Here is a 19,513-nt window from a genome sequence, read left to right as displayed (position 1 = left end):
TTATCTGTGAATAATTCTCAGATTTTTACTAAAATAAAAAAAAATTCTGGTTAAGGGAAAACATTTTTTAGTAGTTGACATTTTTCTGTAAAGTATAAACTGGTCCATTAAATACACAAAAAGTATTCACCTACTAAGTGTTCCCATAGTCCAGACCTAGTACCCCATTCTCTTCTGCTGTAAATCCTGGCCCAGTCACAAGCAATGATATTTAACTCACATGCAGTCCATTACCTTCCTATCCTCCTTGAGATGGTTCTACTCCTTAATTGGAGTCCAGCTTTGCTAGCACCGATTGCGGGTGTTACTGGTAAGTGTTTGCTGCAACATGCAGCAAAGACTTACCGGCTATGGAGAGGGCTCAGCCCGTGAGCTATCTCCATGCACCCAACCCCGACGTGTGCCGTACACTTCTGTCAAGATGTACACTCATGCCACCTCCCTTCGCTTCCTAGTTTCAGTCTGAAATCTCTGCTGAATTCCATCCTGCTAGCAAGACGGACAGAAGTTCACTGAGGTGTCAGATTAAATAGAAACACTATGTAGTGGAGAGGGAAAGTAGTGATTCACAGCACCTAGGTCTCTACCCAAAATCATGGAGGGGAATGCAAACTATAGATGTAGATTGCAGAGGGGGACAGCTTCTGGGAAATCCAAATTACAAGTCAAATAAAGATATTCGACGTGTACACTCACTGGTTTAATAATTTATTGTAAGATTTTTTGCTTTAGGTAATAGTTGCCGCACTACACTAGCAATGGTTGTCCATTTTGACCCCTTTCACCCAGCTCACGTAAGACTCTACCAGCATAGGGATTTGTCACTACACACATATAGCATTGGTAATATACATTATTCTTTGTTGGAAAACGTTGAGTGGCTTGGACATTACGTGCCTGGGTTCGGATATTAATGTAACCAGGTGGATCTCCCAATGTCTGGCATGCACCAGGTGCTACTCTACTCTGTCCTGCTAGCAATATCATTTACTGGTGGTGAAGGCACAAGTCGTATGAAACAGAAAGCGTAACAGGTTGGCAGGCGGGAGAGGAGTGCCAGACATTGGGGAACTCTCCTATCTCCTGTCAACCTAGTCTTTTTTCATACAGGCAGCGTACTGACCACCAACAACTCTGTCCCAGTGGGAGCGAGCAGGGAGCACCAGGCATGAATCAGTCCTTGGGGGATACAATGGACCCCAGGTAGGTAACTTGCTGGATGGACCCCATTGTCAAGTCATGCTTTTTATTACTGTGGATCTCAGTAATGTGCAGCTTTGTACCCAAGCATGCTGATTTCTTTACATTGTTTTTGCCCTTCATACACGGTGGCTATTGATTGAAATGGCCTTCATTGGGATTACTACCTCATATCTAATGTCATGCTGTCTGCTAAATGTTTTGCTTTACATATACTGTACATATAAAGCTTTAAATAAGTGGAAGTAGTAGTGAAAACCTATGTGTTATACTCTTCATGCATCCTCAGACAAGTCATAAGATTGTTGGACCCTGCATCTTCTTATAAGTCAGCATTGGACAATGGACACTTATCATGCTGCACATGTATTACTTTCATGTTCTTGAGGAAGAAAACAATATATAGGGAAGGTATAAGAATAACAATACGTGGAATACAATTATTTACTAAAATTAAGATTTTGTTGTTTTTGTTGGAGTATAGATTCTATTTCCTATAACAAATTCTTGGGATCCAGTACCTGTTTTTCCATAGCAGGTTAAGCGAACCTGTCACCAGGATTGTCATTTTTAGCTGGTGACAGGTTCCAATAGCCTATGCTGTGCTGATGTTATGCCTTCTGAATCATTTCAGTAGTTTACAATAGTTTATTTTATATTACCTGGCTCCCTGTGAGTAGAGTGGGATGAGTCCCAGGAGGGACTCATGCAGCTCTCACCCCACTTCCTGTCTTGAGCATTGAGCAGCCATGTGGGGGGATGGTGAGGAGTAGAGGAAGAATGCAATAGGAGACACAGGCACACACAGGCTGCAGCTGCCCCCTCCCCAGGGACTCGCTACTGCTGGAAGGGAGCCAGGTAGCTTAAACTAATCTAAAAATGACATTCCTGATGACAGGTTTGCTTTAAATATTGTAGCCGCAACTGCAGTAGCCTTATATGCAGGGGAATGCATTGCGGGGGTCCCTGTACCCTATGGGGCCCATTGGGTATTTCATCCCCATATAGGAAGACTTGTACAATAAAAATACTATCTGTAGGGTTCAGCTATGTATTTTGAATTATGGCTCATTAGATTCCAGTTCTGCTGTGGCTTGTAGGTGAAATGTCCATATTTTGCAGAGTTTATTCATCAGTTTATCAATGCTCATGACTCCTTTCAGGTGAAGCAGGGAACAGTGGGGATCGCCAAGCTGAAGAAGTCAAGCATTTTTCTGGCTGAAGACCTGCTTGCCATTTCCTTGTAAAATAAGGATGAGCTATTTTCTAGGCTGTCAGGCAGCGAGTTAAACAATAATTTTAACAAACTGCTGCAATTTACTGTTGATGACATAACGCCATCAATTTCCCTGTCATTGCAGAGAGGAAGTCATTTTAAGCGATGTGCCTGGGTAGCAGCATGTTCTAAAGAAGTAACTTCAGTAGCTTCAGATATAATATAAAATCTAATGCTTTTTATAATTTTACCACTGATCATCCAAAGAGTTGTTTTGATCACTGTTCAATTGGACCATAGGAATGACTTTCCAGCAAAATCATGGTCAGTAGGGTCAATATACTGTACAGTCATGTGTGTACATGAGTGCATGTCTGCAATGGAATAGCTATAGGGGTGCATCAAAAATCATGCTCCACATCATATAAACCTAAATATATTATAGAGCTTCCCTCTTTCTATCAGATATGGCAGGAATTTCACTTCATTTCTTATATCTTTCCCTGGGAAAGCTTGGTAATAATTAGAGATGAGCGAGCACTAAAATGCTCGGGTGCTCGTTACTCGAGCCAAACATTTCCAGATGCTCGAGTGCTCGTTTCGAGTAACGAGCCCCATTGAAATCAATGGGAGACCCGAGCATTTTTCAGTAAAATTACAAACTGAACGAGCACAGTGAAATAACACAGTGCAGAACAGATTGCAGATGTTCGGGAACATCTGCGATCTGTTCCGGAGACATGCGCGCAGAACGGTGTTCTCCGCAATAGTATTTGAAGAACAATATGTGTGAAGAACAACTTGCAGATGTTTGGCAACATCTGCAAGTTGTTCTTCACACATATTGTTCTTCAAATACTATTGCGGAGAACACCGTTCTGCACGCGTGTCTGCGGGACATCTGCGATCTGCTCCGGAGACACGCGTGCAGAACGGTGCTAATACTCGACCGAGCATCAAGCTCGGACGAGTATACTCGCTCATCACTAGTAATAATCAATATATGTTCCATTATATCTGCTATACAAATTGTCACCCAGTCTTTCTAGGCTCCTGATTAGCTAATCCGTCAAGAAGCTGTGATTTTGGACATATTTATTGTTATCCATTTTTCCTAGAAATAGACAAAACTATGAAGTAGGTGATAAAAATGTATAGCAACAATAAACACTTCAAGAAGAATTGGAGAGATCGACTCATCAGAGCTGCCTAGCCCTTTGATCATCGTCTTCTGCTGTAAAACCAAGAAGCGGATACTTAGCTTGAAATGTCAGTAAATTGTTTCGGTTTTAGACAATTATACTGCTATGGTGAATCAATACATCAGTGTTATGCTGACAGCGGCACCAAATGCTAAACACACTGAGCAGAGAACTTTATTGCTTTGCACCAAAAACACTTGCAGCCCAGAAATGAAAGCATTTGTCACTGATGAAAGTCAAGGCAAGGCACATGTGAGAGGTTTGTCCTGGGGGTAGAGATCTTAATGTCATCTCACATTTGTTCCACTATCAAAAGTCATTTATCAGTTATGAAACATGTGAAGTCTCCTGGTGTTCTGAGGAGAGAAAATTATGTTTTACGAGACCTGTATATAGGGCCCGGACATGAGTGCAATGAAGAGGGGCTACTGCTTTCCACCTGCTGCCACCACTTACCAGACATAATAGCGCCCATATATCATCACTTAGATCAGCAGCTCTCAACTTGTGGGTCTGATCCCTTTGGGGGTCAAATGACCGTTTTTCTAGTGGTTTTAGGGACTGAGACACCAGTCACTTCCCTGTTATTGAATAATCTAATGTACATGCAATGTAAGATGTAAGTACATTTGATCAATAAAGCAGTGCTGCACAGTTACACCTGTGCGGGCAATCTCCCAGACACCTACAGGGCAATGACGAGCCATGCTGCCCCCGCCCTAACACATATAGAGCCACAGAAGACCGGAAAGGCTATGGGAGCACAGGCAGGTAATTACTTTTGACTGGTGGCTATTCTGTGGGGTATCCCTGTGACTATTGGTTATTCTTTGAGGCATCCCTGTAAATGCTGTTTACTCTGTGGGGAATCCCTGTGACTGCTGGCTTCTCTTTGGAGCATCCCTGTGACTGCTGGTTACTCAGGGGGGAACCCTGTAACTGCGGGCTATGCTGGCGGGCATCCCAGTGACTGCTGGCTACTCTGTGGGGCATGGTTGTGACTGTTGGCTATTCTGTGGGTTATCCAAGTGTCCGTAGTCTATTCTGTGGGGCATCCTTGTGAATGCTGTCTACTCTTTGGGGCATCCCTATGAGTGCTGGAAACTCTGGGTGCATCTGTGTGACCGCTGGCTACTCTGTGGGGCATCCCCGTGAATGCTGTCTACTCTGTGGGATAAAAAAGGGTTGCAACATTAGGAAGGTTGAGAACCACTGACTTAGATGAAAGGAACATACCCAGCACATCATAGGATCAACGTGGGTCTGCATCTGTGTGAGGAAAGGTAGCTTTCTTTGTGGTGGACCTCAGTCCTTGTTCCTGCTGGTGCCATTTCCACTCTGACGCAGTAATGCCAGCAATGCCATCAGTAAGGGCTATCTATGTAATATTGCCAGGTAGGAAGACTCTAACTGCCAGTCATTTCATTGTGTCGCATCTTGCCCTTCCCCAAACCATCGTCACCTTTCTTCCCCACCAAAGGCAATCTACAAAGACCCTATGTTTCCTATCCCCTTTAGTACACCTTTCACCTTCTGTTTTCCTTCCCTGAACAAAACACTTTCCAACCTTCCAATCTTCCATGTCCCTGGTCCCTGTCACTTCTCTTGCACTCAACAAAACACTTTTGTACTTCTGCAGTCCCTAGCTCCACCACTCCTTGTCCTCATACTCTTTCTCCACCGCCACAACCCCATGCTTTTCAATAGAGTCTCTCCCTCTAATCGCCCTACACCGCCCAGAATCTGGAGGAGAGGGGTGAGGTCCAATCTCCTTGGCAGGGTAGGACCTAGAAATTGCTGATGGCAGCCCTGACTAAAGCAGATGTAAACCATCATCTTGTCTGGATTTGGCACTCATACAAGACAAAAATTAGAGAATGTCAATATGTCGCTTTATGTCTGCTCTCCTTGAGTTACATTCTTTCTAATAGACCATTCACATCCAGATCTGCTGAATTAAAAATTCTTCTGGTTGCCACATAGCTAGATTCTGATCCACTAATCTGATAGAAAAGTACTGTAATCTCAAAAACTATAAAAAAAAGTATCACTTTTAAAGAGTCTTTCAGATTCCATACAATGGTGCAGATTTACTTACCCGGTCCTGACGCGATCTCACGGTGCGTTGTCCAACGAGGATTCAGGTCTGCCGCGATTCACTAAGGTTGTGCGCCCGAATTCCTGCAGGTGTCGCTGCTGCGTCGAAGTCCGCCGGAGTTCACCTTCTTCTTCCTGGTGCATGTGAGTGCTTGATCTTGTGACACATTTAGTTTTTTTTAATTCCGCAGTTTTTCCAAATCTGTCGGGTTGTCCGACAGCCACACAATCCCATCGCGTGCGCCAAAAACCCAGGGCAATTCGGAACAAAACGGAAATATTCAGGAAACTCGACAAAAGTGCGGCGTTCAGACCCTTGGTAAATGAGCCCCAATGTGGTAGCAATGCTACATCCTTACAGATTGTCTAGTATATATTTTGCACTTGGATATGTAAGCAATGATCACATACACTGAAATGATGGAAGATAAAATATTGGCATATTTGGTATCTACAAAGAGCATCAAATAAACAGAACTATGAAATAAATCAAAAGAACGAAAATGGAAAGAGCTTGCCCTGCATCAATCAGCCCTACTTCACCTCTATGACAGCCCCTGCTTGTTCAGGGTCAAAGACATTGTATTATGCAGATTAAATCCATCCGTGCAGTTGTGTTACAGAATATATATCAGGCCTGTGTTTGTCAGTACAGTGCACCTAGGCTCCAAGTAAGCGGCCGCATGCAGTATTCAATGAAGTTTTGGATGTAAATGAGGCATAAGAAATTCACAATCAGTTCAACATAAGAATACAAAAGAACATCATGTACAGTACCATGCATTGTGCCTTACAATAAAATCTAAAGTATGATGTCACTTACTGCACATTTAGATGATGAATATTTAGTTTATTGTGGAACAAATCAATAGGGGAATGACAACCATTGTCCAATGGGTCAAACTGAAGGAGATATTTCAGTGTTTAGCACAGAGGTCAGATCAGTATTAATATAGTATCTGAAAGGAGCCAAACATGGGGGGAGAGGGTTATGTCACTGCTAATGTAAGAAGAGGGTTATGAGTCACAAGAAAGCCATAGACATGGTCCAAATTAAATGCAACAAAACAGTATAGTGGTATGATGTGGCTTCAGAGGGGTGGGCAATAATGTATTCATCTCTGTGAGATGGAAATGGTGGCTCTATGGTCCTCACATTTATCTTTTTCCTCATTTGCTGTCTTTGATGCTTCCTCCCTCTACATTTTAGGTATCTATTTTTTGTGCAATTTAATTCATGTATCCATAAGTGTTTATATGCACCCTGGCTCCAAGCCCGACATTAGTAATGTGGTGCCCCATACCTATGTTTGATGTGCGCCTGTAGGGTCTAACTGCTGGTGTCTCTCAACCAGACATTATCCCATGACTATCCTTCTGTACCTTGCCACAGGTACCTAAAATTTACCTTGGTACAGGTACCCAAAGCTACAACAAGTTACATCTTTTTTTGTGCCATAAAAAAAACCTGCAAACATGTTGCTTAAAGGGGTTGTCCACTTTACTTCAGGTTTTCTGTGGGAGTAGGATATCAGATATTACTTTTTTTTATATATAAACTGAAACCCCTGGTACAGAAATGTCTTTTGCCTCATCAGATGTCATATCTGTCCTTACAATAGCCACAGATTGAGGGTCATGTGAACTCCAACTGTTCATGGCCAATCTCCCTTCCAGGAGCTTAGGTTTGTATTGATGAACAATCTTATAAGGTCCTGGAAGGGAGATTGGCCATGGAGAATTAGAGATCACATGACCCTCCATCTGCGGCCATTTTATGGTCAAGTATGTCTCGCTGATGAGGTAAAAGACTGGAGGCTGACCCGCAAACTTCCACACACATTACAAAATACATGAAATAAAGAGGCCAACCCCTTTAAATCTTACAATCAGCCCTTAATTAACTTTAAAAATGGTTTATGGGATCATATAAGCGTCTGGATCTCATCCATGCCTGACAGTGCACAGTCCTTTTATAGGGGCAGCATGGTGGCTTAGTGGTTAGCATTACAACCTTGCAGCGCTGGGGACCTGGTTCAAGTGCCAGAGTCAACATCTGCAAAGAGTTTGTATGTTCTCTCTGTTTTTCGGGTTTCCTCCAGGTCCTACATTTCCTTCCACACTCCAAAACATACTGGTAGATTGATTAGATTGTGAGCCCCATGGGACTGATTTGACAACCTCTGTGCAGCGCTGCAGAATCTGTGTGCGCTATATAAATAAAGGAATTATTCTATATCCTTTATAAATCTCCATTTGTGCTGTCTCATTTTTATTACATTTGTATTCAGAACCACTAACATTGTATGAAGCCCCATGGGGAATTCTGCAGCTTAAGGAATAATTATCAGAAGGTCAGGGGCCTCGGTGATTGATATTTAAGCTACTGATAATGAAAGACCCAATTTAAATGCAACAATTTAGATATCAGTGACTGTGGCAATTAAAATCTATGAAGTCAGCCATGTGAGAAATGAAATAGCTCATTGTATAAGGGGTGAGGGGTTTCATGAGTGGTGGGGAAGCTTCATGAAAGGGCTGAGAGACACATGCCGAATGCTTCAATGGCTGTTTGGATGAAGAGGTAAATGAAAAGCACCATAGCTAGTTTCTAGGATGTAATATATATACGGTAGCCAGATTGTGGAGACGACCACCATGGGATTTTTTGTGTTGAAAGTTAATCAAACAAGCCAGTATATAATGGTCAATTATGATAATATTATGTATATGTAGATGTGTTTCTTTCTATTGGCACTCACTCAGTAAGTAGGTTTGCCCGCCGCATACACTAGGAGGAAAGGTCCCCTTTTATATTCAGTGTGGCAGAGGGAACAATCCATTAGTGTACGATATCTCCCAGTGTCTCTATAACAATAACAACAAGTACAACAAAGTTTTGGAATAATGATCAGCTTAAAAAGTCTTTAATCCCCCTTGGTTTGGTTCCTGGCCAAGTCACTTGATCAACAAACGTATTTCCCCCATTGTCCTGGATTGTCTACTGGATGTGCACCAGTTTTCTGTTGGACTTTGCATGTTCTTTCTAGAGCAAACTGCTTGCACATGTATATAAAAAGTGTCTGCGCCAAATTTGTGTCTCACTGTGCACCAGATTTATCATGCACAGAAATGTCTCACAAGCCCTATTTTAAAGGTGCACCAAAAAAAGTGGTCGGAGCTGTGCAGAAGGTGGCAGATTCATGCAGAATGGGCACCAGAAATCCTTAATCTGGCGCCCCCTACACTATACACAGGCAAACTGTGTACGTAGTGCACACTGCACTGTTCTTAGTAAATGTGCCCCGTGGTGGGTACATGAAACCAGTTTCCGCCTTCTTTTGAAAGTGCATCTCTTGAGTGAGATGCAATGTGAATTTGCCTAGCACTTGATGCAGCCAGGACAAAGTCCGAGGAGGATTACGACACAATAGGGCATTTAGCAAATTGTTTAACATCACACACTGCTTTTACACCTCAAAGAGGAGATAAAAATATCCTTGAAAGGGTCAATACAGGAGACAGGTCCCCTTTGTGCCAAAATTTTGGAGCACATTTTTTACATCTTAAAGCATAACTAAATGCTTGAAACTATTTAAATATAATAATAATAGTACATTATTTAATAAACTTTATAAAATGAAAAGTCTGTTATGTCCGGTTTTCTCTCCATTCTGTCCCGCAGTGTGCAGTGTTTCTAAAAGATAAGGAGAGGAGACGAAAGCTTATCTCCTTATGCACCAAGGTCATTTTTCCACCTCTGTAAGAAGAAACGTAGTTCTATGTAGTGACTCTCTGTAGGGAGGAAGACATTAGAAACATTAAAGGGGGAGGGAATACTTAAATAGAGGGAATACTTGTTTGCAAGCAATAATTGCAGGTAGAGGATAAGCAATGTCCAATGAAGTATATTTAAGATTCACCATCACCTGCGCTATTGTCTTCTAAAAGAAAAAAAAAATATATTTTACCGTGTCTATGGAAAGCTCCCAGGAAGCTGGCTTGAGAAAAAACAAGAACACATAATCATGACACTCCCGGTTCACACATCACTCTATTAATTCCAGTTCAGTCCCTGGAGCCACTTCATCCTTAGGCATGGGACATCACTTCAGTTTTTGAGGGAACTTTGCTTCCTGTGTGGTTTCCTAAATTCAAGGAGGTCAGCCAAAAGAGAGAAGCAAGCCTCATGTCCCCCTTGAAACTTTTGGTCGGGAGCCTAAAACTAATAGTATTGCATTTATTTATGCTTTAAATGACATTTATCAACAGATCAAGGATTGTAAACCAAGCACACTGACATACTAGTGTGTGTCCCCTCTGGCAGGATCTTCTTTTTTTTAGCATCTCGTGTCCTATGTTTTTACAAAAAAAAAGGCTTTTCAAATTATGCAAATGAGGAGTTAATGGAACCTGGAGCCCCTCAGGCTCATTTGTCTAACTTTTAAAGCCCATTTTTCTTAAAAACAACAGAACAAGGAGCTAAAAGAACAGCAGATCCTGCCAGAGGGGGCACACACCAGTATGTATGTATGTTTGGTTTACAATCTTTGATCTGGTGATAGATATCCTTTAAGCTTTGCGCTTTATCTACAACTTCTTCACCGTTCCTGCTAAACCATGTCATCTTGAAGATATGGTTAAAAAAGTTCCTAAAACACAAAGAAATGTGGTGCACAGCATGTGGGCAAGTTATAAAAGTCTTTTGTACATTTTGTTTAGTAAATCTGCAAAATTATGGGCTTTCTATTAAATTTGCCATAATCACCGTATGGAATCTCTGTTTATGCGTTTCACTGTATTAACCCTTTCCCCCCTTTTTTAATTTTCCAGGTATACATTGTGTAAATACACTGGGGCACCAAAGACAGTTTACAAGCCCATGTTAATAATGTTGCATTGCGTTGCTGAGGCAGAATAAATTGGGCACATGCATAATTTATTACCTGGGGCTCTTCATCTACAGTGTGCTTAGCTCGGAACGTTTTGTTCATACATTTTCGATCATTTCAGGACTTTTGGGAGTTCTTTGTTTTTGAGTTGTGTGGTTTTATATGGATATCTGGTTTATTACAAAATGTAAAGGTGTTCATTAAAAGGTTTATTAGTGCCCTGTGACATGCAGGTGTTTCATAATGGTTTTCAATTAATATCAGTTATTAAATCTGAAGCAGGTTTACACATAAGGATGAAGGCAACAGCCAGATATGCCACAAACTGTATCTTCCAAGGATATGTCACTAACCAGGCTTTATGTGCTTGTATTTAATGGGCACAAAAGTACGATAGCAGACACACCATTTAAAAATGATATGTAAATTTCCTGTGCTAGCAGACAATATGCCTGCTCTACAGGAATGGTCTACACTTTTATTCTACTAGTATCTGGCACATAGAAAGAGAGATTAGACAGATCAGAGAAGAGAGATATTGAGATCCATGAGATGTATATAAAACACAATGACACTCTCAGCTCTACTAACTCATGTATAACACACACTGTTAGCTCTGCTCTAAAGATCTTATCTTGTTTGTAGCTAGTAGAGTAAGTCTCACACACTGATGCTTGCCTGCAGGAAGTGCCTGTGTCTGAGTTGGTCTTGTAATTCAGGGGAGAGCTGCAGGAGGCAGAGAGCACTGCAGTGTGCAGACAGAAGAAGCTATTCATGAGAAGAATCCGGCCATAGTGAGAAGATTTACGGTCAGATCCAAGGATATCCATAATTGTATCTATGAAAGAGTATATTTAAGAATCTTGTCTCCATGGGGAATCCCCTTTGCCAAATTTTGGCAAAAAAAGATGTGTAATAGTTTTGTATTGGCCAATAATTTTTAAATAATTTTTTATATCAATTTTAGTGGAACGCCTTCTCTTTGTATAAAGATAAACGGGCAGATAACCCTCAGGTTGGTGGATGAAGGTATCCGGCGCTTAACAAAGATTTATGGAGTCAGAGTGTAGGTTAAAATGACTATGTTGAATAGTGCTATGCATTTCACCTGGCACTCAGGCCTTCACCACAAAACCTCTATGCATTGTTTTAACATTATAAGCTATAAGTACTAGAAGGGCCACACAAGTCATATCCCACTGTAATTTCTTTTGCTTGTCTAAAGTCAGGTAAGTTTTTTAGCCTATAAATACTCCAATAAATCAAAAAAACTTTAAAATGGTTTGATTTTGAATAGGCACATCTCAGCCACAACATAAGAGTACCTAAAATATCAAAAACTGGTGTGTGAACAGATCCACATTATTTACATTGTTACATTTTTCGCATTTTTTTAATTCTTGAAGGAACCTTTTTTTCTAAATGAAAAGTTCAAATTAAGTTGAAACAGTATAGCAACTCATGATGAATAATACATCGGCAAATCTTTAGACAATTTTATGTAAATATTGGTGCGTTCACAATTTTCTGCTACGTCACAAAAAATATATAAAATGCTTAATAGTTGTGGTGCAAAACATTAACAAGCCTCATCTTTGGTACAGTTAGCTTAGTAATTCCTCATTTTTATGCTCCGATGATTCCTCCTCATAGATCTTCATGTCTGATCTCTCAGGAACATACACGTATATGTGTGGACAGCGTTAACCTCATCCCCAAAGCGAGTTTGATGTGTCCAAGTGGCATCAAACTCGCATTGTGTTCTTGCTGGAATGTCCGACCAGACGCTCAGCAACCAGAACTTAACTAACATGCTGAGTTCAGTTCTGGTTTCTGAGCGTTTGGGCCATATGTTCCAGAAAGCACATGATGCAAGTTTGATGCCACATGGACACATCAAGCTTGCTTGTGGGCAAGAGGCCCTAGCAGTTCTCTTATTTCTATACTTTACATTCCTGGGAATCTGTAGGCTCAATGAAGCCCCCAACCTACTATTAATACATATTGTCCGACAATGTCCTCATAATGCCCGAAGGACTCTGGTAGCCTAAAAAAAATTACTTTTTTTCTATTAGCAAATTAGCTCCTTCAAGGGAGTACAGAGTTTTCAGAAGTCAAGTTTTCCACACCCCATCTGGACTGTAAATGACGTCTTTAGCAATTGTGGTGACCTTGTGGCATAAAGAGCTTGGCTTCTTTCACTATCTCTCCATCCCATTGACTTGATGGAGTAAATTAAAGTTATTTTTCATAGTACGGTGGCAGCTTTCAGGCATTATAAGGACACCATTTAATAACACTTGAGCTGCACTATGAAATACTGATGCTGGTTGGGTAGGTTTAATAAAATAAGTAGGTTCCCTTTAAGAAGTTGCTGATTTCTTTATATGTCTGTGCCACAGCCACTGACCTGAGCTTCTTAGCAACAGCCAACCGAGAAGATTTGTTGTCAGTGTCACACATCATGGCATCTACACAATCTATCTGTAGTAGACTTCTGCACTGGGTCAGTGGGTTGGCATTGAACCCATGTGCCTTATGTGCCAGTGCTGCTTCCTAAGTGCCATTCCAACCCTGCTGGTTCTGACCTAGAGGCAGCCTCACAATATTCTCTCTCTGCATGTAAACATGTTTGCTGTAGATATTGAATATTTGTGCTTCTGTTTGACAAATTGTCTGATCCCATGATGTTTTCCTGATGAATTGCTGGCCTGTGGTCATGGGTGGAGGTCCATACATGGTTGGAGAGATGCTATGATGATATTCACCAGTTACCGCTGCGTGCTACAGCCTGGGATAATGTGTTCTGCTGAATGTTTGTATAAATGTGCCACCTGCTGTGTATTAATCTGAACCCTGGATAAAAGCCTGTGTTTTATTATAGCTGGTCAGTCTTTTCTGCTGTTACGCTATTAAAAATGCCTTGAGTGTATTTCTCGTCCTTTCTGCAGGGTCCCTGCTGTAATGCACGATGGTTATGTCAATAATAATGATAGAAATCTCTTTTTAAATTGCTTTGAAATACAACAGATGGTAAGAATAATATAAGGTGTAGATACAGGGAGATCGGAGCCACAAAGTAGTAGAGGTCTATATGACTACTGCATCCACAAAACATGTAGATTTTCATATTAATAACCAATGTGGGAGATTTACTAAGCAAAATGTGCCAATTCTGCCTCAATCTGCACAGAAATGTACTAAAATACAAGCTTTGCACCTATTATGTGACATAAATACAACATCCCCCACCGGGGCCTAGCCTTTTCTTGGGGCCTGGAGGCAGCCGGGGCCCAGAATACCGGAGTGGCTGGCGGATGCGGCCTAGGCACGCTAGTGTCACGGTGCTTGGTATGGGGATCGGAGGGCTGTCCTACAGCCTGGCAGGTCTCCAGCAGGTGGTGTTGGCAAGAAATGCTATAGGGGGAGAGGCTGTGGTACTGGTTCTCCCTGGGGCAGCCCTTACAGTCTGTAGTATGTGTCCCTGGTTGATGGATGGGGCGCCCTTGATGGTGATACAGCCGTAGCAGGGACTGGACAGAGGCAATGTTGTGCATAAAAGTAACTCACAGTTTTTTATTCGAACCAACGGTAACAACACGCCAAACGATTCTGTACAAGTGCAGTACTGGAGTGGTTTTGAAGAGGAACCTCAGGAGTTGTGTCACCAGCCTGGATGCAGGGGCAGGCTGGGATGTAGCTGTGTCCAATGCTGGAAGCTGCAGCTTTGTCCTGTTTGTCCTGTGTCACTCTATGTGAAGTTGCTGAGGCTTAGGAGGCATGTGTGCAGAGCATGTGCTCTCTCTGATGTCTCTGGAACTTTCCCTCCTGTGTGGAGAGCTGGGCCTAAGACTCATCTGCTCACTAGCAGAGCTGGGCCTGAAGAGACTGACTCCTCCCCTGACTAAGGGTTTAGTTAATCCCTGGTCAGGTGGTCTCCTCCTCCAATCACACTCCAGTTCACAGTTAAGTGCATTGAGGCATATCATTGGATGATAATAAGAAATAATGTTTAACCCTTGCCTATCCAGGCAGAATCTACCGCTGCACAATTACCTGAGGGGAGCTGAACAGACTCACTACCAGGGGGACACACATATAAGGGGCTTATTCGCAACAACTCCTCTGCCTTGCATTGGCAGGGATGTTGCATATACAATTTATGCCTAATCCGACATTGGGGCACATTTACTTACCCATCCGGAATGTCCGTCGAGGATTCGGGTCTGCCGCGATTCACTAAGATCGTGCGTCCAATTTCCTGCATCTGTCGCTTCCCCCGCTGAGGTCCGCTGGAGTTCACCTACTTCTTCCCGGTGCACGTGAGTGCTGATCTTGCAACACAATTTGAATTTAAATTCCACGCTTTGTCCGAATTAGTCAAGTTATCCAACGGCCACGCCCCCCCCCCCCCATTTGTGCCGAATGAAAGCCGGCGCCGATGCGGGGCAATTTAGCACAAATCTGAAATAATCGGGAAACCTTACGGAAATGCGTCCAACGGGCACTTAGTAAATGTGCCCTATGGATTAAAGAACACCAACATCTACCAAATATTTAGTGCAAAAGCTTGTCAAGTAAGCCAATCAATGAATGTAGTAAATTATAACACAATGTTGAGCAGGTCTAACATGTTCCCCTGCCTGCTTAGGTATGCAGTGATATGCCCCATACTACACATTCTATGACCTTACATCGGCAGTTTTACATATGGAAAACAATGCAATTGCCTATTGTCTTTGCATCCTATGGACACCCAAAAGAACTACTCGAGAGTACAGCATGTAAAAATCCTAATACGTCATTTATATTAGTTATATTAGGTTATAGTATTCATAGGCTAGTATGGCATATCATTTCTGCCATCCTAAGAGTGGGGAGACCACAAAAACATAAGAACTGGAATAGTGGTGAAACAGTGGGGCACATTTACTAAGGCCCTTGTGCCAGTTTTCTGTCAGACTTTCTAATGTAAACTGCTTGCACAGATATTTAAGAAGTGTCTGAGATGCATTTCTGGCGCCAGCGACACAATTGTGGCACACGCTGCTATAGGCATCATGCAACACAAATTAGGGGGTGTTCCAGAGCTCATTACGACTATGCGCCACATTTATCATGCAAAGTCTGACAGAAGTGTGTCGCAAGCCCTATGTTAAAGGTGCACCGCAAAAAAGTTAGTGAACTCTGTTGGGCCAGTGCAGGAAAGCGTCAGATTCATGATTTCTGGCACAGATTAATCAACTACAGGTCGCTGAAGACCTGTGCTCTAGTGCCTATAAGCAGGGCCGGATTAAAGGAGGGGCAGCATCACACATAGGGGTCTAGGATGTCAGCTATGTCAGTGAGACACAGATGCTATCACTGGAGGAGATCGCCGATGCACTGTTTACAGGGGCTGGCTGGCTATATACTTCCAAAAACATTATTGGAAGGGCCCCCACCAGTTTGCGCCCAAGGGCCCCCACCACCCTTAATCCGGCCCTGCCTATAAGTGTCCTGTTCATTTAGATCGGTGGCTGCTATAAAACAATATAGAGGTTTATATTCACCTAGAAATGGGCCCAATAAGTAATATCCATCTCTGGTACTCCCATCATTGTTGCAGTGAGTCAATGAAGCTGGGGTAGTACAGAAAAGTATGGTGTGTTGTTAAGTCAGGGTGCACTAAACCAGCTTTATTGAATCACTGCGCAGATGACCAGAGCTCCAGATTGAGGTAAGTAAAAAAGGGAAAAAATACAAGGCACCTACACTACCTAACACCTTAGTGGAAAAGTTCACTTGCTTTTCCTTCTTTTCCAGCACCTGTTTAACAAGTGGGCCAGAATAGTTTTCATGCCATGTATATAAGCTGATTGCGGGTCCAAAAGGGCAAAGATCACTTGTCTGCCATTGGTGTGTGAGGTCTGCTCACATGTTAATGACTATAGATAAAGACTGCAGTCAACTCCTGGATGGGAGCATGGAATCGAAAACTGTGGGTCTGAGACAATTGAAATACATGGGAATGTGTATAATCTGCAAAAAGCACAGCTGACACAAGGCCCAAAAAAAAAAAAAAAGTTTGTGTGCATGGTGCCTTATACTGTGTCACATTTATCTAAGTTGAAAACTGTCTAGTCTAACTTCACTTCGTAGTTTTTAGCTGGTAAAATGTGGCCCAATATTGGCACATTTGGACATTTTATAGAGCAACGTTGACCACACAAAAACTGAATCTCTTTGTTTTGAGGCCACAACCCCTTTGTCACGCAAATTGCAAAAGTGTCTGAAAACTGTGAAAACCCATGATAAATTTGTTGCACAAGAGATATCTTAACACCAAAACCTAGTTGATTACACAGAAGCAATGAATATCAGAAGGAAAAAACAATACAAATAATCTTTATTCTAATAATCCTAATAAATATAAAATGACATAGACAATATAGGAGCAACTAACAGACAGTAAATGTGCCCAACTATCTCTTGGGTATTGTGCATTTTTTTAAGGGCTTTGCCCCACACTTCTGTCAGACTTTGCATGTTCTTGTAGGAGAAAACCGCTTGCACGGGTATTTAAGAAGTGTCTGCGCTGCGATTATGTTGCAGTCGACCCTTTTGTGGCGCAGCTGTGCTGGCTCCATGCAACACAAATTAGTGAGTCGTACCGAGCACCGTATTTAACATCTAAATTGTGTTGCACACCCCATGTTAAAGGTGCATCACAAATAAGTTGGGGAACTCTGTCGGGCCAGTGCAGGGAAGTACCAAATTCATGATTTCTGGCGCTCGATCTTAGTAAATCGCCACACACAGCATTATACAAAGGAATAGCACTTTTAGTGCAGCTTCTGTCTTTCTTAGTAAATGTGCCCCATTGGGTAGTTTTTTTGGCAGCAGATATGCACAGATATGCCCCAATGTTCTCACTAAGAGACCTGAAAGGTTCAACTGGTTGTGTTGACTTACCGTATTTTCCGGACTATAAGGCGCACTTAAAAGCCTTGGATTTCCTTGGAAATCCAAAGTGCGCCTTATAGTCCGGTGCGCCCTATATAAGGGCAGCGGACCCTACTTACATAGGTCCCCGCTACCGGAGACAGCAGATCTCCAGCGGGAACTGCAGACCACGCGGCACGAACAACTTCTGCCGCGTGGTCTGCAGTTCCCGCTGGAGATCTGCTGTCTCCGGTAGGGGGGACCTATGTAAGTATTCCATTCTCCACCTCCCCCTCACCTTCCCCGCTCACCTTCCCCGCGTTCCGCGTCTCTTCTCGGCGTCGCGTCCCGTCGGGTCTCCGCTCCGCCCCCGGACCTCCGCCACGCCCCCGACCCTGCGCCTTATAGTCCGATGCGCCTTATATATGGAATTATTACATATATAAGGCGCATCAGACTGTTGCGCATTATATTCCGGTGCGCCTAATGGCCCGGAAAATACGGTATATAGAAATCACATATTTTATTAGTAATTACTGCAGAAATACAGATATTTGGTATCACATATTTGTGCAAGGTTAACTACATTTTATTTGTGTTTGTTTTTATATTTTTATGTATTTATGTAAATTTGTATAACTGATTTAAATACATTCCTGAAAATCGTCTCTAGCTCTGTACACAACAATCGACCTCTGGAGCTATTATATATCATAGGTTGCACAGAGTATACTTGCTATAGGTGTGCTAGAAGGATATTATTGGATAGCTTTGTGAGCAAACAGTAAAATAAAAAAATCAAAATTACCGTCCTCTGAGATTTTCTTTGTATGTGACCACAGTGACAGAACTTGCCAACTAAACAGATTAAACACTTCGGTCAGCAAGATGTGTTCTGCTGAATTGAAGCTTACTATAGCGCATAGTGTTCATCTAATACAACATGTAAATGTTGAGCCACCAAGACTCCTCTGACTAAATCTGAGGCATCTAAATCAGCAGCAATGAGGAGGAGCTTTTCCCCAAAGTGCGCAACTCAAGATAATGTAAAATCTTTAACAGCGGACAGATATATGTGCATTTTACCTGTGATGATATGTCCTCTAATACTGCTCCTCCATGGGGAGACATGAGGAGGTGTGGATTATACCAGAGCTGTAAGCTCAGCACCAAGGAAAGCAATGATAAATGAGCTCCTAGGTCTAGCACTACGAATATAAACGTAAAATAAATTAGACAGTATATGGGGACACAAGTGACATTGCAATTTATCAGTTTTCTTTTACAGCAGAGTAGCTTTAAATAGATACAAAAGTAGGTCATACACACACATACATACAGTGTACATCAGCATGAGCTGCACACACATGCATGGCATTGTCATCTCGTTACTTTATAATAAATATAGGTTAAAATTCTGAAAAATATAAATGCAAAGATGTTTTTTCTATTAACACAGTAATTGACAAACCTCTGTATATATTTCTTACATGACTGTATTATACAACAGGAATAACCTTAAATGCTTGATAGGCTACATTCACACCACGTTTTATGTATATGTTCAGTATATATACGCCACACAATCTTCCAGTGTATATCTATAGATGTATACTGGCAGTTGGGGGCATCCTTTTTGCCTCTGTTTGCACAATATATGTGATATACTGTAGGAAACACAGGATGGAAAGACACAACCTCCTACTCCCACCTGCTGAGTGATGTATACTCTCAGCAGAGGCCTTTGGGGAATTAATGCAACACGGTGCATCCAGCCCAGCTTTCTACTGAACATGCTTTTTACAGGGGGTCCCCATTGATCCATATAAGAACAGTAACATAAGTGGGGAGATATCCTGAAAAGTGGTAGCAGCCAATCACTGCTTGGTGTCAAATTTCACTCCTCCTCCCTCAGGAGGCACAGAGGAAACAAGATGACATATTCCACTCAAGATACAATGGGATACATCCTAGACCTCTGT

At 42.1% G+C, this 19,513-nt stretch overlaps 1 protein-coding gene across 2 annotated transcripts in view; it reads left to right on the top strand.

Annotated features, from left to right (window-relative positions):
* Positions 1–19,513, top strand: part of RIMS4 (regulating synaptic membrane exocytosis 4) — a 143,518-nt gene that overhangs the window by 68,960 nt on the left and 55,045 nt on the right. Inside the window, exon 3 of one of the 2 annotated variants that reach the window (XM_072111657.1) lies at positions 1,111–1,203. The exons of the other annotated variant lie outside the window; for it this stretch is intronic. Within the exon in view, the coding sequence (XP_071967758.1) occupies positions 1,111–1,203 (93 nt within the window). The remainder of the gene's footprint in view (positions 1–1,110; positions 1,204–19,513) is intronic. 2 annotated transcript variants of the gene reach the window in all.

Source organism: Engystomops pustulosus, chromosome 6, assembly GCF_040894005.1.
Source record: "Engystomops pustulosus chromosome 6, aEngPut4.maternal, whole genome shotgun sequence".
NCBI classification, from domain to species: Eukaryota; Metazoa; Chordata; class Amphibia; order Anura; family Leptodactylidae; genus Engystomops; species Engystomops pustulosus.
Note: the sequence above shows the minus strand (reverse complement) of the source record. Positions and strands in the feature narration are given on the sequence as shown.